This window comes from Musa acuminata, chromosome BXJ1-4, assembly GCF_036884655.1.
Source record: "Musa acuminata AAA Group cultivar baxijiao chromosome BXJ1-4, Cavendish_Baxijiao_AAA, whole genome shotgun sequence".
Classification (NCBI taxonomy): Eukaryota; Viridiplantae; Streptophyta; class Magnoliopsida; order Zingiberales; family Musaceae; genus Musa; species Musa acuminata.
Genome location: NC_088330.1, coordinates 36,198,865 through 36,226,835, shown reverse-complemented (window position 1 = coordinate 36,226,835; position 27,971 = coordinate 36,198,865). Strand labels below are relative to the sequence as shown.

General features: G+C 37.5%; 2 protein-coding genes across 3 annotated transcripts; one reads left to right on the top strand and one right to left on the bottom strand.

Moving 5' to 3' along the window:
* Positions 1-72: 72 nt before the first annotated feature.
* Positions 73-15,751, bottom strand: LOC135660767 (pumilio homolog 5-like). 2 transcript variants are annotated; one of them, XM_065176432.1, is made up of 10 exons: positions 15,594-15,751; positions 13,593-14,427; positions 11,159-12,597; positions 10,919-11,060; positions 10,705-10,812; positions 7,989-8,201; positions 7,781-7,891; positions 6,566-6,760; positions 4,434-4,605; positions 73-512 (listed from the first exon to the last, which is right to left on the bottom strand). In XM_065176432.1, the coding sequence occupies exons 2-10, from the start codon at positions 14,229-14,231 to the stop codon at positions 493-495; spliced, it is 3,039 nt and encodes a 1,012-aa protein (XP_065032504.1). In that variant the 5' UTR covers positions 14,232-14,427; positions 15,594-15,751; the 3' UTR covers positions 73-492. The 2 variants fall into 2 exon arrangements, with proteins under 2 accessions (XP_065032504.1, XP_065032505.1); XM_065176433.1 differs by having other exon boundaries at positions 13,599-14,427.
* A 4,162-nt stretch (positions 15,752-19,913) lies between these two features.
* On the top strand, positions 19,914-27,595 carry LOC135660751 (putative clathrin assembly protein At5g57200). Its single transcript, XM_065176431.1, has 16 exons — positions 19,914-20,147; positions 20,273-20,342; positions 20,578-20,675; positions 21,437-21,575; positions 21,671-21,798; positions 21,893-21,985; positions 22,054-22,104; positions 23,330-23,395; positions 23,488-23,553; positions 23,625-23,705; positions 24,176-24,256; positions 25,742-25,912; positions 25,998-26,073; positions 26,287-26,405; positions 26,807-27,197; positions 27,274-27,595. Exons 1-15 carry the CDS (start codon positions 20,067-20,069, stop codon positions 27,158-27,160), a joined length of 1,674 nt encoding a protein of 557 aa, XP_065032503.1. The 5' UTR covers positions 19,914-20,066; the 3' UTR covers positions 27,161-27,197; positions 27,274-27,595.
* The last annotated feature ends 376 nt before the right edge of the window (positions 27,596-27,971 follow it).

Below are 27,971 nucleotides of genomic sequence, written 5' to 3'. Positions count from 1 at the left end.
TACGCATCTGTGTACTCCATCCCCAATAAATCTGTACAATCCATAGCTAAACTCACATTTGCAGGCAGCACAGAACATCCAAGCAATAATTTAATTTCCAAGTCGTCACACACGCTTCTTCACCATACCATATTACTATTCAACAACTCATTCAATCAAATCATGAAACCTATTTAGCCCCATCAATTTCACCAACATCATATTTAAATACACTCCAACCCCCTAACATTAGACTCCTACAAATACACACGTTATACCAGCTTGAGCTCATGTCACTCATTCAATATATACCTACTGTATCAACCTACCCTACGGGAGCCCTGAACCTGTACATCGTAAATGGCAGGTGGTTGATAGCCACCCCCAATAACGAACCGGTAGAACTCCAGGAACTTTGGTTCTTTTCCAATCATCGGTGCAGCCAAAGATGCTGCTGTGGAGGAGCTTATCTAGGTGAATCAGGGAAGCATGGTCGAAACCACCACACGTGGTTCATGATTCAGGAGCCACATCTGCATTGACCATAAAAAAGAAAGCATAAAACTTAAGTAAATAACACAACAAATCAAACCCTCCAAATCTATCACCCACAGCATAGTGTTAAAAGGTCCCAACTATTTGAGGTTGGCTCCTCTTCAGATATCACCAATTTGGTGAATTTAAAGTAGAAATCATTTAGTGTCAGTTGCATTCCCCAAAATAAACTAAAACATCAAGCTCGATGACCAATAATGTCACCTCATACAGTCCAATAATATCAGCATGTAGGCTAATTTCAAATTAACAAAACCACACAAACCTCAATGAAATATTAACAAATATGAAATTAAGACACTCACGGGCCGGCGGGGGTTGGGGGGTGTATATCAAAGGTTCCTAGCCAAAACTTCATGCCATACAGGTAACAGCAATATAAAATTTTGTAGAAAGTTACTGTAGATCAGCTTTCCTACATTTGCCAGATAAGATTACATACAATCCTTCTACCATACACCATATAACCATCATAACATTATGTTTTAATATAATTTCTATTAAAACACACCACATACTATAAAAAAAAATTATTTGTTTATAAGCTGTTAGACACAAGTTCTAGACAAGCCTAACAGTTTGCACATCCAACTTAAGAAATCTATAACTTAAAAGTCTATTACATTCAATTTGCATTATTGGGTTTCCCATACCCTTATCTACCATTCAATTTGCATTATTGGGTTTCCAAAGACTACCAAGAAGAATTAAATTTCTCAGGGTAAACAAACAAAGGGAGAACGTTGGCAACATTTTAAGGCAAGAAGTACCCATTACTGATTGAAAGATCATGCATGTAGTCTTTGCATATCAACCAAAAGGGAAAAACCTAGTGCATAAGGCTACCACCAATGTGGAGATTGAAAAGACTGTTTTCATAAATAAAACCCTGGTCACCTAAGTCGAAATGAAGCAATCCAACCATACAAATTAAGGTAAGAACACAATATTAATGAAATTGTATGTGGATAGTGTATGAATTTGAGCAAAACCAGTTACAAACACCAGAAGTAAGAACTACCAGATTATGATATAGATACGAGACATTTAGTATCCCAAGTCAGCAAACAAATTAGAAACAGCGGAAACTAGAACTACCAATTTATAAAATAAACAGGTTACTATTTGTATAGCAACGGAAAAGAAAAAAATAAAAAACACAGCAGAAAAGCCACAAGTTTTATTGCTAGAAAATTAAAAGCCAATGAAAAGTAAAATGGAAGGCATGAAGGGACAAACATAAAGTAACTAAAAATATTTATCATATGCCACAACCATGGTTATTGGAATTGGAATAATTCTTCGTCAAGTTGAGTCTTAGCTGGCATTGAAAATCAGGGGTTTATCAATCTTCTATCAGAACTTGGGCCAACTAACTAATTCCAGCCAGTCTAGATGGCTCCGTGACTAATCCAAGAGCAGTCTGATAGGTCCCAATTAAAATTTGATTGGTTTCCTCCAATTCCAACTGAGTTACAATAACACCAGGTAGTGGCTGATTGCATCTTGGTCCATTCTTGTCAACATTGGCAGGATCCATTTAATGTCGTCAACCATAGATTGATCTGAGACCTTTTCCAGTCGTTCGCCTGTCAGTTCTAAAAATTATGTCAGAGGACATTATCCAATCAATCCAGTCCTATTCTAGTATCATAATCCTAACTAATCTTAACCATCTTCCAAGTCTTGCAAACCTCATCATGTATACCTGAACATTCACGAAGTAAAATGTCTTTCCATAAAAAATATTGGATTGACTTATGGCCTGAGGTTATTTTCCAATATATTATCTATTAAGTTCCGTCATTTCATAAACGATCTAAATGTAAATAAATCCACACCCAACAAAGAATGCCACAAAATAAAAACTTTATATGGCAGACTACTCTTCACAACTTCAAGAGCTTAGAAGACAACTTCATCCTAACAACTAAAATAAAACATACACTAGATGACCTTGCATAGCAACTCATGACAGCATTGCATAAATTCAAGAGAGGTGCAAGTTCGAATGTAAAGCCGGTACATAAGGTTGTGAAACATAAATCTTCAATGTGCCAGTAATGATCCTGATAGTTTGAATAGCTTCTTTGACCATACAACTGGGATCCAGAGAAGAGAATATGACTAACAGGCAGAGAAACTATGCTGCAGCTTGTGTAGGCCAAGACTTGCAAGTATAAACTTCATTTCTAAAAGCCTGATGGATCGTCTCAATCATTTTGGAGATGCATGTTTGGTCCATCAACCAGATTCTCTGAGCCCAATGGTGGAGCTGGATTTTTAATAAACTCTGATGGGAATTGTCTTCTTGCAGGTGGTAGGTTTGTTCAAGTCATTAATGATGTAGACTAGGTTACTGCTGCAAAAGAGGGCAACCTAGTGGCAGTAGCTCAAGGGATTACAAATCTGCTGGCACCAAACTAATGTGTATAAAGACATTTTTGAGCTTGTAAAGATGTTTGACAACATCCATTTTGCTCACGTTATTCATGAGGCCAACAAAGCGACCAAATAGGTGGCCACTAATGCTAGAAGCACAAAATTCACTTTCTGTGGCAGAGAGGGTTGTCTTCTCCTCTTTATAATTTTGTTTCCTCTGATGCAGAGGGTGTTTTTTGTATTACAACTATAAGTTAGTGAAGTAAGAGTTTCCTTTCTGGTAAAGAAAAGTCCAACCAGATTGCCAGTTATACAGAGTCACTAGCTTTATATAATACAAATTAATTAATAAGCTGATAATTGTAGGATTTACTGGTCTGTAAAGCCCAGATGAATATAGAACCTTTTCTTTATCTTCATATAAGAATCAAGATTACCTAGATTTTACCAACATGTTGAAGGCCTCACTCAAATACTACAGACCCTAACTCTTAAAAAAGAATAAAACATGTGGTAAGCTTCTCCAAACAAAACTAGAAGTGCACATGGAGGGTGAGTGAAGTTGTGGCAATGTTGGTGAAGAAGACTTAACCTTTTAATTTTTTGACAAAATTTCCTGGTTTTTCTCCTCCTTTTTAAAATCTTTTATTGATCTAAATTTATGCTTCTCATTGAGATACATTAATGTTTTTTAAGAGTATATTTGAGAATTGCATTAGAAAGAACAATCCGCTAGGCATTTTAACTAATAAAAGTGTTATTTAAAATGGCACTTTCAGATCTGAAAGTACAATCTGAAATTCTTCTAAATGCAGAAAGAGCTATGATAAATAAAATTCTTTCCATGTTGGTATCAATGTACCAACATAAGCGTAATATGTGAAATTAGTTAGAGAATAAGGAGATTGAAATTGTGTTCAAAAAAGAACAAGTTGGGGGAAATCCCTTAATTTGGCAAAACCAAAAAATTAATCTACAACGAGAAAAAAAGATTGGCAGGGCCAAGCATGACAAATAGGGGATAGTGCTCTATGTTTATCATTGTCATTAGCGTTAGCCCCATGATTGTCATTGCTACAAAATAAGGAATAAGGTTGCCATTAGCATTAATTTAGTTGGACTACAAAATGATATTATTTCATTTTAGTTAAGGTATTATACTAATATTACAAATTTCAAGTCCCATTAGGAACATCAACATTACAGCTGAGAGTCAGACTTAGGCTACTTCATACACTCAGGTAGTAAACATAACATGGATGAAGGCGAAAATGCATAATCAAGTTAACAACATGCAGGACCACATTGTAATTTCTAGAAAATGGGAATAACAAGGTCTACACAATGCAATTGGAAATAAAACAAGATTACGGTATTGAGAAGTTTTCAGTTATCTACAAAACTGCCAGATGTTATATGTGACAGGTAGTAAAACCTGAAGTTAATTTTTTTATTATAAGTGATATATCTATTTTTTACAGAAATTTCTAAAAATCAACCAGTAGAGTATGAATCACCTTCACCACATAACTGTTCAACCCGAGCAACAATATGTTTCCCATAGGTGTATTTCTTTAAAGCCTGCAAGTGAACCTTTATGAGATTAAGCAAGACCTCACGTTGTTTATCAGTGCAGGTATCAAGAATCTTCTGAACCACATAATTTGCAAATTGATCCTTCGTCATCACCTGAAAATAACAAATGGAAAAGAGCAAACATCAAAACATCGAAGCATGCTAACAGTTGAAAGAATACAACAGAGAAGAAACAAATCACCAACATGCACAAGTTCAGGTTGGATGGAAATCTTGTAAAACATTATTTTGTCCACAAACAGTGACCAACGTAATTTTTATACTAAGAAATATTGTTAATGAATCATGAATGTAAGTGATATACAACGCTTCAGAACGATTTGCAAAAACCTTTTAAAGGATTTAGTCGGTTAAAAATTTTGACATAAATATTCTAAATTGGAAATGGAAAGAAAAAAAATTTGTTGGATTTGATGCTTATCATTGCATGTACATAAAGATTATGCCACTTACGTCTGCATTTTATTCTCCAGTAAAATTACCAAGCATTTGCTACCCCTCAGGAATAGCAAACATAAACATGAAAACTTCTTGGTAGATACTACTGAAGAATGAAGTGTCAAAATCAAAATAGGACACCACAGCAACCAATCACGTTTTTCCATAATCCCATCATGCATGAGCCAACAAAAGACCAATCTACCTCTAGTAAATGATACAACGAAAGTTGTGCAAAATATTATATACTTGCCAACAGTGTTTTCAAAAGGCACTCGGGCGAGGAGATTTGTTTCAATTAAGCGCCACTCAGGTGGACTTGAGCCAAGCATTGGACAACTCAGGCATGCACCTGAGCCAAATTGGTCCTGGTTCAAGCATGGGCAATTAACCAACTAATACGACTTACTCTCTCCCCCCCCCCCCCGGACCACCAAAACCCTACCGCCTTGTCCACTGCTGTCTACAGCTTTGTCTGCTGCCAATTTCCCCCACCTTCCTCCATGGCCTTTCGCAAGTTACTTTGCCATCTCTCTTTCTCATTTTGTAGGTAATAGCCCTTCGTCGATTACTTTCCTACACCAATTTTAATATTCGAGAGTGCCTTGCTTCACTCAAGCAGGCACCTAACGCCTCGAGCATTTTGAGAACTTGACGCCTAACGCTTTTAAAACATTGTTTGCAAAAATAGTCAACGAACCATATCGACATCATCTGAGTCCATGTGGTATATCACCCATGTATAAATCAAGGACTAATGTTTCACCTTGATCGGTATGAAACGGGCAGCACATACTGATTCGAGTGCCAATTGACCCAGTCCGATCCTCCACTTGTCGTGACCTCGCTGCACACTGCCACACACGATCTTTGCCCTAATTACTTATTAGGTATGGCTCTCTTCCACTACCTTTTACTCTTTCCTTCTTCCTCCACTGCTTCCTCTTCTCCCTCTTTTTCTTCCTCTGCGAAACATCGATACATACCGATGTACCATGTGATCGTACACCAGTACTATTTGGTATGTATCGGTCCGACAGATCTCCGAAATAGGTCAAGTACCCGAAACAACAAGCCTTGGTCTAAATATTGTGTGGGATAAGCTTAGGCCACTTATACTAAGGACAAAAGAGAAGGTGTGACTACAAGCATGAAGGCCACATTGTTTTTTAACTTAAGATCATGAAACACTTGGAAGTTCATAACAAGATGTTTCCTAAAGAAGACATAGTAGTGCCTATAGCATAAGAAATACTAGTTCCCAGCTACGAGTGATACCTAATAGTTTATCATCATGCAATAATGTGAATTCGTATATAATTCTATCCTAAATCAAATTAAATGAATAAAACAAAGTAGGGAACAAGTGGAAATATGAGTTCTTTTGTATTTTTTCACAAGACATGGCACCTTAGTTGGTCTATTTGAGTATTTTGCTATTTATGGAATTTCGAGCAATATGAGTAACTAAACTATAACAGAGACAGCTTTAAATAATAATTGCTCTGGATTATCAGAAACGGTTCATTTGTAGAATATCAATAAAAATTCTTCAATAGCACATCAACAACCTACTATATCTTCTCTTTAAAAAATCCAAAGGTTTTCAACATACCAGTAAATTATCGTTTCCTTCAGTTTGTCCAACTATTTCCTTGATCAGGTAATCTCTTTCTTCAGTATTACCATACTCAAAGCACTTCTCAACAACATTTGAGGCAAACTTGTGCTGACTCATTTGTACAACTTGTCCAGATAAACTATGGATTATTTGGCTTCTCTCATGTGGCTTCCCCCTCTCCAAAACATGCTGAAAGCAAATAAATATGCTAGTTGTAAGTTGTGACTGTAGGTAACAAGTCATATCAATATATAAAAATCAGTTAGAGAATGATAGTATCAATACTCAAAAGCAGTTTAGAACGATCGTCTTGATATATAATATTCAAATTCATCCATTTAAGACGAGCCTGCACAAAGCAAAGATACAACAGCTAGAGAATGATAGGATCTACATTTATCTAGAAATCAAGATACCTTTTTAATAAGACCTGTGCTGTTTGTTAAGTCACTATGTAGAAAATTGAGGAAAAAGAGAAATGAAAAAGGATACAACAAGAAGATTTACATTTGTAACAGACAACCTGAACAGGTGAGTCAAGCATATCGGAAATCATTTTTGTGTAACAGACTAAAAAAAGGTCAATTATTCTCCTATTCTTTCTAGTTATAACTTCCAACCATGTGAAACATAAAACATAAATATTTATGGTGGCTCAAAAAGAGTCCTTTCCTGGTATTAGATGTCAAATGATGCACCCACTCAAAAAGTGCAGAACAGGGTGGGACTGTTTCAAAAGAATGACAGACCAAAAGACTAACCCTAATTACATATCTCCAAACGAGGAGGGAAGTAGTTCCACATACTTGTCATAATAAGGAAGATAACCACAGTCTAGAAGACAAGCCAAACTTCAAGAACAACTCAAGAAGCTTGCTCTTCAAAAAAAAAAAACCATGACTCGAAGGGCGTCATCAAGATACCAGCATAACACTGTCAATCGGGCAATGCATCTCTTTGGATTTTTGCACTTAAGATATGCTTCTCAATGCAGTAGTGTCAGATAAGTAGCACAGTACTGTGGTGAGGTGATTGTGATATGCTGGCACAACAGATATTGGTCAAATAGAGGTTGGCATAACAGGTACGTGCTGTCTTTGTCTAAAAATATAAAAGATAAGTATATGGTGTTAGGGTCTCTCAGAACCTTAATTGACAACTGATTTTGGGACGCTTCATTTGAGATGAATGGACAGTGATATAACTCACCTGTGTAACATAATTGCCATACTGGTCTTGTGCAAGAAGGCAGGCTGACTGCAAAATCTCATCAACAATGCAGTGACTTTGGGATTCATCTGTACAATGCTCCAGGACTCTCTTCAAATACAATGGATATGCTTTAGAATATTAAGGTGGTATGTGAAACTTATCTCAGAACCAAAATACTAGTCTAGAAAATATTAACTGTCCAAACCTGAATCACTCGACAACCATAGGGATGCGTAGAAAGGTTTGCAACTTGACCACGGAATGCAGATATTATAAAACCAATTTTTTCGGTTGGTACGCATTCAATGCACTTTTGAATTACATGATTCCCATTCTGATCTCGAACACATCTCATGACATTACCATCAAGTTCTTGAACAAGCTGTGTTTTCTGCTCTAGTTCAATAACATCAAGAGCCTGCAATCAGAATAAGACATGAATTAAAGAAACAAGATGGAAACAAGAGGCTAATCTCCCTGGGTTACATCAGAATTTAAACAAGATCACTATCCAAAGACTAGTATGACCTAAGCATAGAGCCCAGTAACCTAAAAAGTTTATGCTCTTAAAAAAGGAAAAACTCAATCAAACTAATTGCAATAACTTCAATCCAGTATAACTCGATCAAACTCAATCAACAGGTGACCTGCAGAAAGATATACAGTCATGAAATATTAAGATGACCAAAATACTCCAATCCAGAAAAGACTCAGATTAGGTGATCAATGGCTTAATAAGTGATTGTGATTATGACCTGAAGCAAAAGAAAGCTTCCTATGAATTCACGTTCCATCACATCTCTCACTGTTCTATCTGATTTCTTATATTTTCCTCATATCTTTGTTCTCATATCTTCAATGCTACTTTCTTTTTAGTTTTGGGTCATTTAGTTCTCTGCATGCCTCGACTAGAATTAATATTGGTTATGTTGCTCTCATTATTATTGTGCATTAATGTTAATTGAAATGAGGAAAAATCTAAAGAATATTTTATGATTTCTTTTTGGCATGTTACAAGATCTATGCCTGCTTTCTGGAAATATCAAAGGTATGTTTATATCCATCAAATCTTTCATCACTATTAAATCCATAAGCAGAGAAAAGGCCTCTATTTAATACATGTTTATCTTAGTATTTTCTGTTCTGTTATGAGGCAAGAAAATAAATAGTATAAATCAGTGCCTAACAGTGGATAGTGTGCTATGTAAGGTTACTTATATGGTCCACCCCAGTTATTTAAAAAGCGCTAGGTGCCAAGGTTTAAAAAAAGCCCGAGGCGCTAGGCGCTCGCCCGAACGAAACGAGACACTAAAATATATAATATAATTAATAAATATAATTATTTAAATAAAAATATGATATTAAATTAAGAAAATCTTGCAATATCACAATATCACATTAACAAAAAGTCTCAAAATTCAAAACAATAATTTCAAATAAAGAAAAATTAGCAGTATTAAAATCAAAATAATAAATTATTAATCTAATAAAAAAAATATTGTTACTAGTATACAGTTAACAGTATACTGTTAATAGTATACTATCGAGTCGATGTGAGAAGAGTGAGTAAGAGTAAGACAGCAACGGTGAGCAGCGAGTAGCGAGAGCGGCGACAGTGGCAAGCAACGACAGCAACGACGAGCAGTGATAGTGGCAACGACAGCGATAGCGAGAGCGCAGCGTAAGAGTAAGACCGATGTTGCTGACTGAGAGCAGCGGTAGAGGTCGTAGCGAGCAACGGTAGCAAGAGCAAGAGCGGGAGCAGCGAGCAACGACGAGCAACGATAGTGGCAGCGAAGAGGAAATGTCAACGACAGAATCACGAGCAGTGTTAGGGTTGGGGAAGTCGCGAGAGGGATGCTGGGAGGTTGATATCGGTGCTTTAGTTGGTTCAATCAGTGAGCAACGACAGTGGCAACGGCGAGCAACGATAGTGGCAGCGAAGAGGAAATGTCAACGACAGAATCACGAGCAGTGTTAGGGTTGGGGAAGTCGCGAGAGGGATGCTGGGAGGTTGATATCGGTGCTTTAGTTGGTTCAATCAGCGAGCAACGACAGTGGCAACGGCGAGCAACGATAGTGGCAGCGAAGAGGAAATGTCAACGACAGAATCACGAGCAGTGTTAGGGTTGGGGAAGTCGCGAGAGGGATGCTGGGAGGTTGATATCGGTGCTTTAGTTGGTTCGATTGAACCAACTAAAGCACCAGGGTCGCCTGGTTTAACCCGGGCGCTCGCCCGAGCCCAGGCGCAGGGCGATTCGAGCAAGCGCCTAGGCGACGCCTCTTTGAAGCGCACCGCTTGGACATGAAGCAAGGCGCTCGGGCCTCGCCTCGCCCGAGGCGAGGCTCGAGCGCCTATTGAAATCGCTGGTCCATCCTACCAAGACCTTCTACATCTTCTATTGCCTAAATCTGGTTTGCCTAGGAGCAGATCCATTCTCAGAAGGATCAACTTCATGAACATTTATAAACCAATAACCATAATGGGAAAAAGGTAAGTATGATGATAAAGATAGTTGTCCCTAAAAAAGAAAATAACAAAATAAAAATGATTGGCAATATTGATCAAGCAGCCTAAGTAAAATCATGATGTGACGGTGATTGGAAAAATGCCACCAGTTTCTCAAGCTCCTAACTGAAAGAGAATAGCAACTTTACTTAACCTATCTGAGAAAGGCTGCATTATAGGAGAAGAACATGGTCTGCTGCTGCCCATCAGAAGAAACAAGTTCTATCTTTAAAGTCAAACAGCATTGTGAAAAATCTTGTTAACACATTGCACAACTGCTGTCTGGGAGACCACACATTAGCTATCCATGAAGTTTTAAACATCCATACAATATCAAGCATTCAAATTCCAACAAAGAAAATTGATATGATGGCATCAAACAGATCAATAGATACCTAGAAGAAAGAGATACCTTTTGAATTACACGACAGCCATACATCTGAAGGCTCAAAGGCAAGACATGGCCAACAAGCTTATTAGCAAGTTCTTTCCTCTGTTCAGGATTCCCATGCTCAAAAAACTGTAAGGACAAAGCAATTTTAACTACACAAGAAGATAATCACAAATTGCAAATATATCATAAATTGATCACAGAAACAGTCATTGAAATGTTTTAAGTACCATACCTTCTGAATGACATAATTCCCAAATACATCAGTCATTAATGAATAAGCATGTGGAAGAACTTCCCTAAAAACTGATGCCTTCTCATCAGCACTACAAGTCTCTAACTTTTGTTGAATGAATCGACTCCCATGTTGATCAGCACTGATGTAGACGGTACAAGAACAATATCATTACATCATGTAAAAAATCCACTATTACAATAAAAAAAGAGGTTGAGATTAAAAAAAATCAGAACTTGCCTAAATTCAACAATACGCCCAGCAATATCAGATAAATCATATCTACGAGCTTTATTGGACTTTAGCTCTTCAAGGAAAGAGTATGATATAGGATCATCAACCTTCTCACCTCCTCTTTGGAATGAACATCCGGAAGAACCTGTAATTCTTTCAGAGCCGAATGGAAATTTAGTGTTGTCGTTTTTCCTTCCGGAAAAGCTTGTCCTAGCCACTGGTGATCCTTGAGAAACAGGACTGGCAAGCGGGGAGCCCGGGAACTGCATCAGGAGACCCATGTTTGGAGGATTCCCATAGTAGCCAGGACTAATAGTGACTCCTTTTATAGCATTAAGAGTGTTGACACCACCAACTCCCATGACTTGGGGCCTTTGTTCAGGTAAATATGCAGAAGAACCTGGACCTTTTTGAAGATCATAAGTACCTGCTGGGCTTCCCACAGCGCTTCCCCTGGAGATCTTTGAATCATATTGACCTGCAGCGGCAAGTGCATCCGTAGAGTAATGATGATAAAAAGGCATATATAAAGGATCAGAAAAGGGAGGCTGAATAGCTAGACCCAGCTGTCCATATATCTTATACAACTGCTGCATGTCAACACCAGGAACAGCATTTCCCCCAGTGGATATTCCTGAAGCTCTAGCACTAAAGTTTGGGCCTACGACATTGTCAAAAGGCATTGGCATAGCACTATGATGAGGTGGATAGGCGGTAACAAGTGGAGACACTAGTGAGGGATTCAAGGTATATCCACCTATGCCAAACTGGAGAGGAAGTACACTAGGGAATTGCAAATTATGGTAATATGGAGCTCCATATCCAGCTCCTGGGACATACAATGAAGGCACAGTGCCAGCAGATTGCAACAAAGGCTGCATTTCAACTGAGGGTAGCTTAGGTTGACCGTGAGAAACATGATCCCCAGTATTTTGAGAATGGGTCACTCCTTGAGCAATAATCTGAGACTGACCAATCTGAGCATGAGAAGAAGGGCTCGTTGTGTATAAGCCAACTTGCTGAGAGTTTTGCCATGAATGGTGACTTCTGTGGTCATCAGTAGATAACCTTAAATTCTTCATCTCATCTTCAATATTATCACGATCCAAACAGATAATGTTGCTGGGTGGCACACTCTTGTCTATGGAGGTATCGCCACTGCTCAATTTTTTTTGACCTTGGTGTAGATTAACTGTCCTGTCAGTAGATGCTGAGCCTGGAACTGCCAAAGCACCAGTGTCACCATTCAACACAAATCCAACTGAATGTGAGCCTAAGTGAGGAGTACAAGAATGGGCACCAGGTGTTCTTGTCTCTGAATTTGTCATGCCATTTGAATAATCATTTAGATGGTTTGAAAGGGCATTTTGTATAGCTGCTTGTTCAATAATAGTGTGGCTTGAGTGGTGGGAATGATCTCTATACACAGGATATGAAGTCTGTTCCTGTAACATCAGAAACAATCCGACTTCATGAGGACCATCAAACCAATTATCAGGATCCATGTGTAAAATATGTCACCAAGCGAAGTTTAAGCTCAACAGGCATAGATTCTAGAAAATGCTTATGAGATAACATTGTGTTGATTGCAATCATGAAAATATTAACTGTAACAAAATTTTGGTCACTATACGATTAGCAAATAAAAGAATTATATTTCAAGAACTTAACAAGGCCTAATATTTTCACCAAGAAGTGGGCACTCATCCTTTAACAAGCAGTATATCCTTTATGCACATGCAGTTAGGCAGTTGTCACAAAGTTTTTTCCAAAAGAGGTACTCAAATATAAATACCTACGACAAGCATGAGCACATGCCTAGCTCAGGCTGAGGTCAGTGCAACACAAGGAGCAAGTCATAAAGTCTCTAACAAAATTAGGATCAGCAGGCTCACTCTCACTACCAGGGAAAGCATTCCTCAATGCATAACAGTCAGCACCAAATTTCCATGACTCCCAAGTTGAAGTCATAGTTTTTCACACTTTTGGGCCCTCTTCAGACCATCTCAAACAATTTCATCAGGCAGTTCTACAGAAAAATATTGCTTTGGCTGTCATGGTACAAACTTTGATTAACGCAGACAATGATCCTATTGAGTTGTTGAGAGATATAGGATTACATGAAATAACAAATAAGTTCCATCCCAAGTTATATATGCTTAGACCATCAACAAATGGTGAGTAGACTCAACCTAGGGTGAACATGCTACCACCACAATGTGGATTCTGGAGAAGGTCAACTTATGCAGCCTAATCTCTATATGTAGAGGTTGTTTCTGAAACCTTAGTTAACTAGGTCGCAAAGGAAACTAAAGCCTGCTCTCAGGTTCAGCCTACGGCATGCATTAGAAACAAAAGACAATGTATGATGTAAAGAAACACAATAAAGAAACACAATCTTGAATTTCAAACATTCATTTTTACCAGCAACACTAACTACCTGTACCAAGTCTGTGGGGTACATATGACGTCCTTGCACATGTGTTGAATGCCCAGGAAAAATAACAGTTTTCTTATCTGTCCAATCACTATATTCTGCTGTAGGTGACCTATCATCCTCAGGCTCCTCATTATGAGTTGGAAGGGCAGGTCGAGATGATAAAATAGATGACTTGCTGTTGTCATCGAATGAAGGCATTCTTCTATTGTCCCCAAACCCACCAATGTGTTGCATCAAATGCCGATTCTCACGAGAGATAAGAGGCGGAGGAAGTCTGGGGTTTAAATTCACATTCGCACAGTAGTAAGCTAAGTAAGTTGGATGAGCACGGAGTTGTTCTTCGGATCCACAATTTTGAACTGCATTGCTTAGGTTCTCCAAGCTGACACCCAAGTCAGCAGTCTGGTTTCTCAAGATATCAAATGCTGCACGAGAACCCTCCATGCTAGGAGGTGCACTTCCACTTCTACTGAGGCCATTGACGTTCTTGGACCCATGGTATTTTTGTCCTTTTAAAAGCAACCCCAGTTCTTCTGAAACTAAATTACTTGTTGAAGCAAATTCTGATGTGTCCTCATCAAGGAGCCAGCTGTCAGCTCCATTATTCTCTATGAATCTCAATGGACTCTCTGTGGCCATTATTACAAGGTGCTGCTTGTTTCTGAACTCGGCATTTAGCCCCTAATGATATTCTGCATATTTCGGAGAGTAAGCGCCTTCCTACCACCTTTATTGTACTTCTACAGGATGCTAACTCCAGGTAACATCTTAGGGCGGAAGAATAATGCAAAGACACTGATGCCTATCTTTTGTGCAGCCGAGTTTGAAGAGGTGCCTGATGCCAAAAAAAGAAGATGCCAAGAAGATAAAATAACAATGTTATATATTTGAACAAAGCCAAAATTGAACCAGCAAGTTAAGAATGTGCAAAGAAAAATTAAGAACCACTTCAACTTGACACACTAAAATTTAAGAAAAAAGAAATTATTCAGAGAATGTGTCGGAGAAAGCCAGAAAGGTAAAAATGCTGATAGACAAGTTATTTAATGCAAATTACTTTTCCGTAGGCATATGTCAAGTTACAAAGACGATCTTTCCAGAATTTGCCAATCAGAAGACTTCATAAATTTTGTTAGACGTTCATAATATAACTTGGATTGAAACAATAACAAGAAACCAACAAACCTAGAACACATAGCAAGTCAACTAATTCAATCAGAATTGTACTATTGAGGAACATGAACACTACATAGACACATGCATATGAATTATCTAGTAGGTTAAATATTCTTTGCCAGTGCACTGGCTAGATCCTGATTTTAAATTCTAAAATTTCACCATGCAAAGAGTTGGACAAGCAGAAGTGCCTCAGAAGGGTGCAAGCACTTCAAAACTCATAAAGAAGTTTGCAGAGAGTCATAAAAATTAGTAGACAAGAAAAATTTAGTTATGTAATTAGATTGCCATCTGGAAATCATTGCTCTGCCCTCAAGTAAATCAATAGAACAGAAAAAGAGAGGAAGCCGTACCTACATTCCCTAAAGGACCAATAACACGACCCAAACCGCAAAGTAACATAGCCTATTACATATCTCGCGACACATACAAAACTCGCACGCTATGAAACCTTTTGTTTTCAGTCCACAATCAAGAATTTTTGTAAAGGTTGCAACTTGGTCAAGAAAATTCCAATAACCAGAAGCCAGTACCAGCAATCAGCCCCAAAATCAGAATACCAGTTCCCAGAACCAAATGGAAACAAAAACCATTTTGAAATATGCAAGAATAGGAAAGGCACAGAAAGTCTGTATCAGAGACGATAAACATCCGAATAATTCGACCCTCTCTTAACGCAGGCATGATCCCAAACAGGACCTTAACGTACATAACACCTGAATTCTTCTAAGACCAAGAAACCGCAAAAGAACCAGAATCAGCACTTCGTCATCAAACCCTAACGCAAGAACGATCAGGAGTCGCGAACCACGAGAGAATCCTCACCTGCCGCCCCGCGTAGAGCCACGCAATCCAATCCAAGAACAGCGATTTCTTGAAGCCTTGGATCCAAGAACTGGGAATCGGGAGAAAGGAAGAGTTCTTCGGCAGGCTCGCCCCCTCTCGCTCTTTCTTCCGCTCGAAGCCCGATATGCTTCCAAAACCCCTAATCGCCGGGCCTTAAGAAATTTCTTGCGGCCGAGAAGGGGCCAAATGACTTTAACATCCCTCCGCCAAGGCTAAGATACTCGCGCAGACAGACTACCCTTCGAAACCCTCTATGGTGGGACCCGTTAAGGCTAATGAACTGTGGTCTATTGTGAGAGTCGGTCCAACGCAGGTAACTCATTTAGAGGAGGAAAGGTTATTTTGGGCATAAGACGACGCCGTCTCTTTATTTGCCTCCTCCTTTGGACGAGCCGGTGAATTAATTAATGAATTGATCCGGTAAGTTTAAGAGGCGTGCGAAAGCTTCAATGTGTGATAATCTACGTTGTACTCCACGTATAAGACAAGGCATTCGTCCCCGTTGCGTTTAGTGGTTTATTCGAGCAATACATGGTGATCATAATCTTTTCCGGATGAGAAATTAAATTAGGAAGACTTTGAAGTCATTGCTTGTATAGATATATAATATAGGTTATGGTAGATGTGAGGTAGGCAGATTAATTATCATTCCTTGGGTAAGATGATTGCGGACTGCAGCCAATGTGATCCTCAAAACTCGTGCTCTTCGAATCGTTTCCAACTTCGCGGCGTACCTACCTCGTGGTTGGTCGACGCATCAGGGGACCCATCAGGGTCTCTGGTTGGTCGGTGAATGGAGTGCCGGGAACGAGGGGGAGGGTGGTTTCGTAATTACGTCGGAGTCTGCGGATGCATGGGTCACGTGGCGGGTCAGCAGTGTTGAGGTCCCGTTCGGTGGGTCTCACTTGCTGGATACGTGGAGTCGCGCCAGGAGTGGGGCACACTTGAATGGACGCGTGGGACTGCGTCAGTAGTCGACTGCTGGAGTGGTGCGTCGTTGCTCCGAAGGCTGCCGGCTTGCATGTCGCGCCGCCTTTTGCCTCGTCACCTCGGAGCAAGGGAACTCAGTTGATCCCCGCACGTGCGACTGTACCCCCCTCCGATCCCTCGGCTTTAACGCCTCACGTGACTCCCGCACGTTTCATTATGCCCCTCGTCCGAGTAAAGATTAATTATAAATTGTTTTTTATAATTAATTATTTTAGTATTTTAATCATTATATTTTTAAAAATTATATTAAAATATTTATACTTACGAAGATAAAATCTTAAAATTAAAAAAATAATTTTATAATATTAAAAATAAAAAAATTAAAGTAACATGATTAAATATTTTACCTTCGTAATTAAAAAAAATTTAATATAACTTTTAAAAATAAAATGATCAAAAAACTAAAAGTAACTACTTACAAAAGATAATTTATAATTAACTCCTGAGTGATTGAGTGTAAATGTCTCACGCAATCTGCATATGCGATTGAAGGCTCAAACACGAATAATCAACTCGGGTGATATTATCACAGTATACATTATTTTTTTCTTTAAGCATTCAACCTATATATATATATATATATATATATATATATATATATATATATATAATCCGCTAGTAATTGTTTTACACACTAGTTCATTTGTTTTAATAAGTTATTTATCTATAAAAGCCTCATACCATATGATTCAAAAAATAAATATAAAGATATTCATTTATGCCTGTGACAATGAGAATTGAAAGTGATGAAGAATCTTTTTGTCTAATGAAAGTCAAGAATTGATGTTACACCTAAGATGATATGAAATAGCGAGTATATATTAGTTCGGACATAAAGTAATATGCAGACCATGATTTGGTCCGCTTTGTCATGCAACACCTCACATTTACAATTGCACACCTCCCTCGTGCACACCGCCATAGCTATCTACATCTTCCCCCACGACCTTGCCACACAATTGTTGTATGCCATTATTTTTATTCCTTCCCTTTCTCTTTCTTTCTCCTCCCTCTTCATGTTTCTTCCTTCTTTTCCTCTTCTTCCTCTTCTTCTTTCTTTCTCCTCCTTATTCATTCCTATCATCTCTCATTCTCTTTCTAGTCTCATTTTATTTTTACTCAAAATACCAATATTTATTAGTGTATTAACATATTGGACACTATCGACAGGTACATATCAATCTGATCAAAATCATTAAAAATAGATCTGATATTAGAAATAATAATTCTTAGTGAAAATTTTACTATCGTGAAAGAAGAGGAAGGGGGTGAGAATATTAAACAAGTCAAAAGTGACAATGGGATCAACACGTCGATGAAAGAAAAGGTAGGGGATGTCAAGGAAGCTAAAGTCGGCAAATGAGTCATTCTTAAGAGATATCAGTAGAGGAAAAATTAAAAAAATAGAGACAACAAGCGATGTAGAAGGCAAGAGTCAACTTCAACGAATGGCAGAGGAAGAAAGGAAGTTTAGGAGTGGAGTGACGATAACGTCAAAGGAGAAAGAGGAGCGTGAAAGGTAGCAACGTTGATGTGAACCAATGTAGGGGTAAAAATAATATTTAAAAAATGTTGATAATAGGTAAATTTTTAAATAAAAACTCATATATAAAAGTCCAAAACATGAGATTTTTATGAGTTAATGTCCTTTTCTAAATCTCAAACCTTGATTTATTGAATTAAAATTTACATATTATTTAAATATAATGAAATTTATAGTTTATACTTTTTTTTTCTTTTCTTATATGGGTGATATATAAAAAAAAAAGTTAAGGGTTCATTTTAACTAATGTGATTTTAGCTATAGACCATTTAATTTCTTATGGTTTACTCATGTCTAAGATAACTTATATATTTTTAAAAATATAGCATATAAGTACCTTCCATCAAGTCTAAGTTAACAAACGTTACAACGACTTATAATAAATTATTAATATAATAATATATATATTTTAAGTAAAAAAAGAATGTTCATTTTAGCTATTGTGATTTTCATCATGAACCACTTAAGTCCTTATAGTTTTGTTTGTATCTAAAATAATCATTATATTTTAAAAAACGTAACATATAAGCCCTTTTCGTCAAATCTGAGTTAGACAGATGTTAGAATCTGCTTATGTGCTATGTCAACTCATAATAAACTATTAATATAATAAAATATATAATTTAATTTTAAAAAAATTGAGACCACCATCAATAGTAGGAGGAGGCATCATCGCAGAAGTGACAACTAGTAACAGCATCGGTTCATTGCTGCCTAGCAAGGTGTCGCACGTCCGCGGCATCTCCCATGTCGACGACAAGCTCAAGAGCTTTCGATTTTGTCTTACGAGGATGTGCATTGACCAGTCCGACGTTAAGTATGCAATGGTCTCTTGATCCCTTTTCCTTTTCCTAAGCGTCTTCATCCCTGTTGCCTCTCATTTCATCCTCTCATGTGCCCTCACCCATCGCATATATGACGTGGTGGTGCAGCTCTCCCCCACCTCTGCCCTCTCCTACCTTTGCCTCTTTGCCTTCGTTCGTCGCAACGATCTTCGTCGTTTCTTCTTCCTCGAAAAAATATATATTTTTTAAAAACTTAAATCACATATAACTTTATATTAATAATTTATTATAAATCAGCATGTCACGTAATTAGACTTTAACATCTGTCAACTCAAATTTGACGGAAGGAGCTTATATACTATATTTTTAAAAAATATAATAATTATTTTAGATATAAATAAAATTATAAAAACTTATGTGGCTCATGACCAAAATCACAAGGGATAAAATAATTTTTTTAAAATTTAAATTATGTATATTATTATATTAATAATTTATTATGAGTTAGGAGACTCTAATATATATTAACTGAGACTTGATGAGAAAGATTTATATGTTATTTTTAAAATATAAAAGTTATTTTAGATATGAGTAAATAATAAAGATTTAAGTAGGCATCAAAAAAATCACAATACCTAAAATCAACCTTAACCTTAAAAAATAATAAAATAAATATTAATCAGCTTCCTTTTTTTTCCCCGCATAGTAATCGATAACCCCTTAGAAAAAGGCTTGTGGGACCCGCGGTTCCATAGATAGAGAGAATCTCGACCGTCGGATTTAAACAGGACGCCATGATGGTGAATCGCGGGGGTGTTTCCGTCGCAACGGCCTCGATTCCTCGTGCTAAGCTTACCCCATTTTAGCCAAGACGTGTAAAACTCTACGCAGAATAGGAGGGGAAAGGCCGGAGCATAAATAGCGAAAAGGAGAAGGATGTATATCAACTCTCTCGTTATAGAACCCAACGGCGAGTTTGGAGGAGGGATGGAGGAAGAAGGGGAGTCCCGATGATGGCGGCTGGTATAAAGAATCGCGGTTTTGACTGCGTGGGACATCGACTCTATCTCTCAATCCTCCTTCGGGGGAGAGACAAGGTGGGAATAGGGAGGATTGGAGGTCAGGGCAGGGTGGATGGGGACATGGCGGAAGGCCTATGGAGCTCTCAAGGATTCCACCATGGTCGGCCTCGCCAAGGTCAACAGCGAATTCAAGGTCCGAAACCTTACCTCAATTGAGATTTTCCTTTCGATTCGATCTATAAATCGAGGTGATCAGATGATCCTCTCTCTATCTAAATCGTGTTTCTTCCTTTTCTTCCTTGATTGATTTGATGCTAGGAATTGGACGTTGCGATAGTGAAGGCGACGAACCATGTGGAATGCCCACCGAAGGAACGGCATGTGATAAGTGAGTGGATTTGGTTCCGGTGTTCCAGTTTAGGTTCTGGGAAATTTACATGTTTATTTCGGTGAAGAGATTTGGGAGATTTGGTCGGTTGTGTGAACAGTCCGATAAAGATGGAATTCGAGATTCAAGTCTTTTTTTAACATGGAAGAAAAGGATGATTCTATGTTGAATTGATCATTCTCTTTAAGTGTTTAGATTGAGCATCATGTACGTTGAGCCTTGTTTCATGTTCCAGGGATATTTGTTGCTACAGCTGCAACTCGGCCACGAGCAGACGTAACTTACTGCATATATGCGCTTGGCAGAAGATTGTCCAAGACACGTAATTGGACGGTATGTATAATCCAGATCCTTTAGAACATCTCAGTTACAATCTTAGTCTATGCCTAAACTCTAAATTAATAATAGCTTGTACACTGACCCTGTCATCTTATTACAAACTTGCAGTAGTTTCACTTTGAATTTCACCAGGCTAGCTTTCTCTAATTCAAAAAATCCTGTTGGTAGTTCTTCTTTCCTTTTGACTTTCCACTCCAATGGTAGCATCTCTGTTGTGTACATTGTGTAACATCTTTTACATTCTTTAAATGTGCTTCATGGTAAACATTAATGCATGTGATAAAACTGCTGATAACTATGTGGTTAAAGAGATGTTGCCAACTGCTGGTTTACACAAATGGGCCGCCATTGGACCCGGTGAATTTCCAGTCTAGATCGACTTAGTTATTAAACAACAATGGAAGCTACAGTTGACATTTCTGATTGTCCACAAGCTGAATCTGTCATATTGGTGGTGCACAAAGTGTTGGATGATAAAAATGAGAGATGAAGTTTAGATAATACTGGTCAAGGAAGTTTAATTTAAGTAACTTGTCCTGCTATTTGTCATGATATTTTACTGTAATTTAGTTGTAGCAATATAACAACAACATTTTAAACAAATCATCTTGTTTATTTTTTCTTCAGGAAATGAATATGGGAATATTCCCCATCCAACTTTAATCTTGAATGCTTGAGGTTTTCAAAATTGGTATCAGCACATGTTTATAATTTTGTACTCCAAAACACGAATAAACCTTGACAAAATTTCACAGGTTGCTGTAAAAACATTAATAGTTATCCACAGAACATTGAGAGAGGGTGATCCTACATTCCAAGAGGAGCTGTTGAGTTGCTCTCACCGAGGAAGTATTCTACAGATATCGAACTTCAAGGATGATTTGGGTTCTCTAGGTTGGATTCTTTCTTCATCCTTTTGGAATGCCAAGTTCCAGGTTAAGTAGGAAAATTTCAGTCTATTTATAATGTCAAGATTTTGCGTCATGTAGCTTGGGACTGTTCTGCCTGGGTAAGAACATATGCACTCTACCTAGAGGAGCGGCTCAAGTGCTTTAGGATCTTAAAATATGATATTGAAACAGAACGTCAGATGAAGTCTCCACAGGAGTCTGCCAAGGTAGTTCGACTTTTCTCATTGTTACAGATTGAAGGATCACAAATTTATTTTCTTGTATCATGTGTGTTTTCTTGTTTTCTTTGCAAATTTCCAGTGGCATAGTCGAACCAGAAGTTTATGCTGTCCGGATCTGCTCGAACAGTTGCCCGCTTTGCAACAGCTTATGTTCCGACTTATTGGTTGCCAGGTGCCTGTAACTTCTATTGTCCATTATTTACTCTTCCAGTATCACTAAATATAACTCAAATGTTCTAGCCGGAAGGAGCAGCATTTGGAAACTTTCTTATTCAATATGCTCTGGCTCTGGTATGCTTTTGGTCTTTTTTATTCCTTTGTTCATGATTTTTTCTATAAATTTCTTTTTTAAGTTTAGTAACTGAAATTTTTTGTTTCTTGTTCTAGTCTAGTGCTATTTTATGCTGATCTCTACTCATCTGATTTCTTGAGTCAATATGACATTTATTTGATCATATATCTGCTCTAATTTATGTAAGGATTAGCTTCCTGATTTGAATATGATGTTAAAACAAATTACTAGGTCATAGTAATGTAGGATCTTAATATGTGGTTAGTAATGAAGTCTTCAAACTCAACTGAAGATTCAAAATAATACTTGAGAGGTCTCTCTTATAAGTTTCCTTATAATGATAAATTTTGAAGTTGGCAATTGTGTCACCTTGGCTCGTTAGAAGATTCATGACGATTCTATTTAGTTGTCATTTTTCTTGTTATTATTATCTTTGATCATGGTTGTCACCTTTTAAAGTTTGTTCTTGCATTTGTTTAAATGAAGATTTTCATGATTATCTAGTAATAATGACTGTATATAAATTATCAATCGAATATCAAAGACTTGAGTCTAGTTATATAACCAAAATCTCCTGGAAACCATGTTGACATCCTTTTTGATGTGTGAGCACTATCATAAGCTTTCTTAATAATGTTTGCACCCATTTAGCAGAGATCAAGCTGTTAATTGTTTATTACTTTAAAAGAATGTATCAATTCATTAAATTTTGTTAGTCAACCAACCTATTGTTATACACAGATCATGTTTATGAAGTTAATTCTTTATCTTGACTCTGCTATTGAAGCATTCTTCGAAGCATTATTGAGTGACACGTCATGCACCTTTCTGGTGCATGTGGTGGGAACTTTGATTCTTTTAAATATCAGTGAAGGATCTCCTTGTAATGGGTGGGCTTTAAGTTTATTGTTGTTGACCTGGGCCTTTGTCTCTGCTCATCCATGAGAGAAAGGACATTGAGAAACTCTGCATGTGCCAGCTTTGTTTCAAAATAAAGTTATCCAGCTTAATCTGTTTGGCCATACCAAGTAACATTGATCGATTATGTTCTTTGTTAACCACCACAAGACCTTTTCATTTTAGAGATTTCCAAAGTAGATACTGCCAATTATGCCATGGGATCCACCAAAACAGATAGAATTAACTAGGGTAATATTATAGAACAAACAAAAAGGTTCCCCCAGTATAAACATGCAGCTGATACTTTCCTGTTTTATTGACTAGGTTTTGAAAGAGAGCTTCAAAATCTATTGTGCAATCAATGATGGGATCATCAATCTCATGGACATGGTACTTTCGTTTTGATAGTAAGATTTTGCGTTTCTTGATCAAAAAAGGGAATTTAGCAACTCCAGATTAGTTTACCATTGGATCTAATGCAGTTCTTTGAGATGCCAAAATGTGATGCCATCAAGGCCCTTGAAATCTACAAAAGAGCCGGACGACAGGTATATATTGTTCTTACAAGGTCTCATTTTTCTGCTATTGACAACTAATTCTGCCCCCTCATTCTCTTCAGGCAGAAGCTCTTTCTGAGTTTTATGAAGTTTGCAAACATTTGGAACTTGCCAGGAGATTTCGCTTCCCAACCCTGAGACAGGTTCTGTTTTATCTATTTTAGGTTTAGGCTAGTATGAATACCTTATCTTTTTACCAACTAAACTAACCTGACTGAACTATTTAGCTTATAACATCTAATTTGGTTCATCATTTAGTTGAGCTATGTCTATCTAGAATATAAATAATGTTAAAACCTTTCTCATATGTGAGCTTAAGCATATAAATGAGTGAAAATTTTGTCCCCATCTAATCCGTGTTCCAAGAGTTGGACTCAAGCTACCAGTCCATGTATGAGAGGGTGTATTATAAATTATTAAACCTTGTCTCAACTATTGGCTTACGTCTAGAGGGTATTGGCAATGACTAATTTAACACTACCAAGTTGATGTGAAAGAATAAACTTGCTCCCACATTCCTCTTGAGGCATCTCTGAAATTTGTTGACTGAATATACTCTTTAGTTACATGGCAACTTTCCTACTATTGATGCTTTTTATGTATATTTTCTCAGTCACCTGCTTCGTTTCTTGCAACAATGGAAGAATACATCAAAGAAGCACCTGGGATTGGTTCTGTTTCAAGTAAGAATCTGGTGAGTGTAATTAAGTTTTCAGGTGCAAATATTTGCTTATATTGTTTCTTTTTCTAGATTGCTAAGAGGTTAGTACTGTATAAGTAGTTTCAATTGGTTTTTTCCTTCATTCTGTTGCATGCAGTAAAGAAGCCATCCAGCTATTTGCTACAGTAATCATTGGATTGGTGATAAATAAGTTTCTGACTAGAACTTTTGGTCTTTTGTTCATAAGAATATTGGTTGTTAAGCATGTGAGTGTCCAGGAGGAAGGATTATTTAATCAATTGTTGTGATGCAATGGATACTTTGTATACTATTGTAATAGATTTCTGTCCACTCACTAAATGATCTTTTACCATTACAATCATGATTCTTCTTTTTCTTTCCCTTTATGGGTTACATTTTGTTTGATTTTAGTTTTCCTTTGTCATTTTATATTTGTTGTTTGATAAATCTTTAAATGTGTCATCAAGAAGATAATATTCCTTGCTCACCGTATCCGAGAACTTGGATATCCCAATTTATGTCATAGCTCAGCATGCACCATTTGGTAAAGGTGGATAATGATGAGGCTTAATTGCTGAAAATCAAATGCAGAGCTATATCTTTGCCTAGCTTGCCATTGAAAAACACACATAAGATATGACACATAGTCGTAAAACTTGGTAAGGCCAGACTGTGACTTCATCACGGTTGAATCTTGAAGCATTGTTTTACATATTTGCATAGTGAACAATTTGAACTGTTCTTTTTATTTGGAGCAACAACGTTAAGCTACGGTGTTTTTTTATATTTAGAAGTTGCTCGATGAATTGTAGTTGATGTCTTCAATGGTTTTTTTCCAAAAAAGTGTAGAAATTAAACCACCCTACTTCCATTTACTAGATGTTAGAAGGAAGAAAGAAGGGATCCAGCTGAACTGGTAAAAAGTCAAGCAAGAAACCAAAATCAAGATCAACCAACAAAAAAGAACTGATGAGTCCGAGGAATACAGGTTCGCAAATCAACCCAATCAGATGAACTAAAACTAACACATGGAAGTCTCTGATGAAGCTTTTGCCATGCAATTGACTTGCAGTATATCTGGATACAATGAGCCAAATCACTTCTGTTGTTTTGTTAAGAATTAGATTGGGTCCTTTCCTACTGGTTTAAGTTGGAATTGATGATAATTTAACCAATACTTTATCATTGGTACCAACGCAGGTTATGAGTCCTTACCTAGGTATTGTGCTAGGATGATATTGAGTTACCTGGGAATTTGTGCTAAGCTTCTGATATCGAGTCCATTCGAATACTGTCTAATATATCACAGAGCTTTCAATTCACAATCACACTTTAAGACCCGTCATAAATTTCATTTCTTGAAGGAGTTATGAGGATCAATGTTCTCCAACATACTCTACACTTGCTAATGACAATACTCTACCATACATTAGCTTCCTACTTGTGTTCATCAGCGACTTCAAATAAATTTGCTTACGTGAAACTTGTTTGAACCAGGAATATGAAGATAGTAACCCACCATCATACAATCAAGATGAAGCCCCTTCTCCGGAGAATAAAAAACCAGATGAGGAAGAGGAGGAACAGCCACCTGCAGGGGAACAACCACCAGAATCTGAACCTGTCACAGAGGTTGAATCTCAGCCTGCTACTACAGGAGACTTATTGGTAACCCATGTGTATCCTTTTGTATATTTATTTCGTGAAGGGTCTACTTTAAAGGAATGATATCTATCTTTATATCATTATGCAGGGTTTGAATGAAATAAATCCTGCTGCTGCGGAACTTGAGGAAAACAATGCATTGGCTCTAGCCATCATTTCACCAGGTAGCCTAGTTTTCCTTTTCCTTTTCTTGTTTTTTAGATTAAATATCCACTTCTTCACAGTCAATATATTTTTCATGAGCACAGGAGAATATGCTGCTGTATTTCTGTATCTTGTACAAGAATACTTTTCAAGATCACATAAATTTATCATTATATTATTGTTAAATCCATGAAATCATTGCAAGCAACTATAATAAATTTTTAAATTTCCAGGGGATAATACAAATCCTTCAACAACTGGTGACTTGCTTGGAACCGATTCTTCTGGTTGGGAATTAGCATTGGTAACTGCTCCCAGCAGCAACACCAGCCACTTGGTTGAAAGCAAACTGGTATATTTGTTATTTATTTCCTTTCTATAATATTTATTTATGTCACTCGAACCTTCATAAATCATCATTTTGTAAATGCTATTTCTGTTTCACTACAAAGATCAATATGCTTGATATCGTTCAATGTGTAATTTGGGTCATTTCGTATTTAAGTTGATAGGAAGCTTGGAAAGCGAAATACAATTTGACTATTTGCTCACAGAAAATCTCATACATTCAGATCAAGATCTTGTTTGCCTTTATTTACATTAATTTTAAGGTATTGGTTATACTCTTTGAGCAGCAAAACTAAAAGCCAATAATCTACCTGTTCTTTGCTTCTTCAGTGTTGATCGATGCACAGCTTTAGAATAATCTACCTGTTCTTTCTAGTTCATCTCCATTTCATGGTTGCGGTGCAGGCTGGTGGATTTGACATGCTCTTGCTCGACAGCCTCTACGAAGACTCTGCCAGGAGACAACAAATGGCTTCGGCTGACAGCGGCGGGCTGGACGCCAATCCTTTCGATCCCTTCGCCATGTCGAACAGCATCGCGCCTCCACCAAGCGTGCAGATGGCTCTGATGGCACAACAGCAGCAGCAATATTACCAGCAGCAGCTGCAGCAACAGTACTGCTCACCACAACAGCAGCAGCAGTTTTATCAACCTCAATACCCTTCGCCGCAGCAGATGGGCTCTGCCAATCCCTTCGGCGACCTGTTCGTTGGCTTTTCACCGGGCGCAACCCCACAAGGCAATCAATATCTACACTGAGGCCCTTATTCGAAGCACGATCCAATCTCCTATCACGGTCAGCTTTCTTGTACTGTTAACTACGTCACCAAGCATGAGTTCGACCGAACGACCGGTATGTTCTTCTACCGCAGGACGAGGCTTCATTTGTACAGGCCCTGCCCAAAGATGGAGTGCCCCTGCCATGCTTATCCATCTCATCTCGCTGGAGATAGTTCGGCCGACCAAGCATGAACACAACCTACACCAATTTCGAGTTCTTTTGGTAAAGCGTCTTTCTACATTAAACCGATCCATTTGTAACAATCCCTTATTATCATCCTGTGTGTTTAACCCCTGGCGGTAGCAACAGAGTATTCTAACATTGATATTTTCTCTTTACGATGTAATCTGATATGCAAGAAGGTTTGGACACTAACGAACCAAACACGCCAATTCACAGATATTTGGGTGCAAGTGAAGCTATTGTTCGGATCATCTCTCATTCCTCAACCTTATTCAATTCGATCCAAATCCAATTCATGGCCACATACGTCCTATATAGATCTCAGATTAGACCTAGTCCGTATTCGTTTCTAAAAACATTATGCATGACAGGGAGACATGCATTTGATTAGGATCATATTCGATGTATATTTTTCGTTGTATTAGAAGTCAATTTAAGATGATTCAGGATGCTTGGTCTTGAATTTGACTTGCATATTTTACTTAATCGTTAAAAAAAAGTATATAATTTTTAATAAATTGATTGCATTAATTATAACGTTCTTGATGAAGTTTTATATTACTTTCAATTAATTCATATTTGTACTATTATTTTCTATTAATTTAA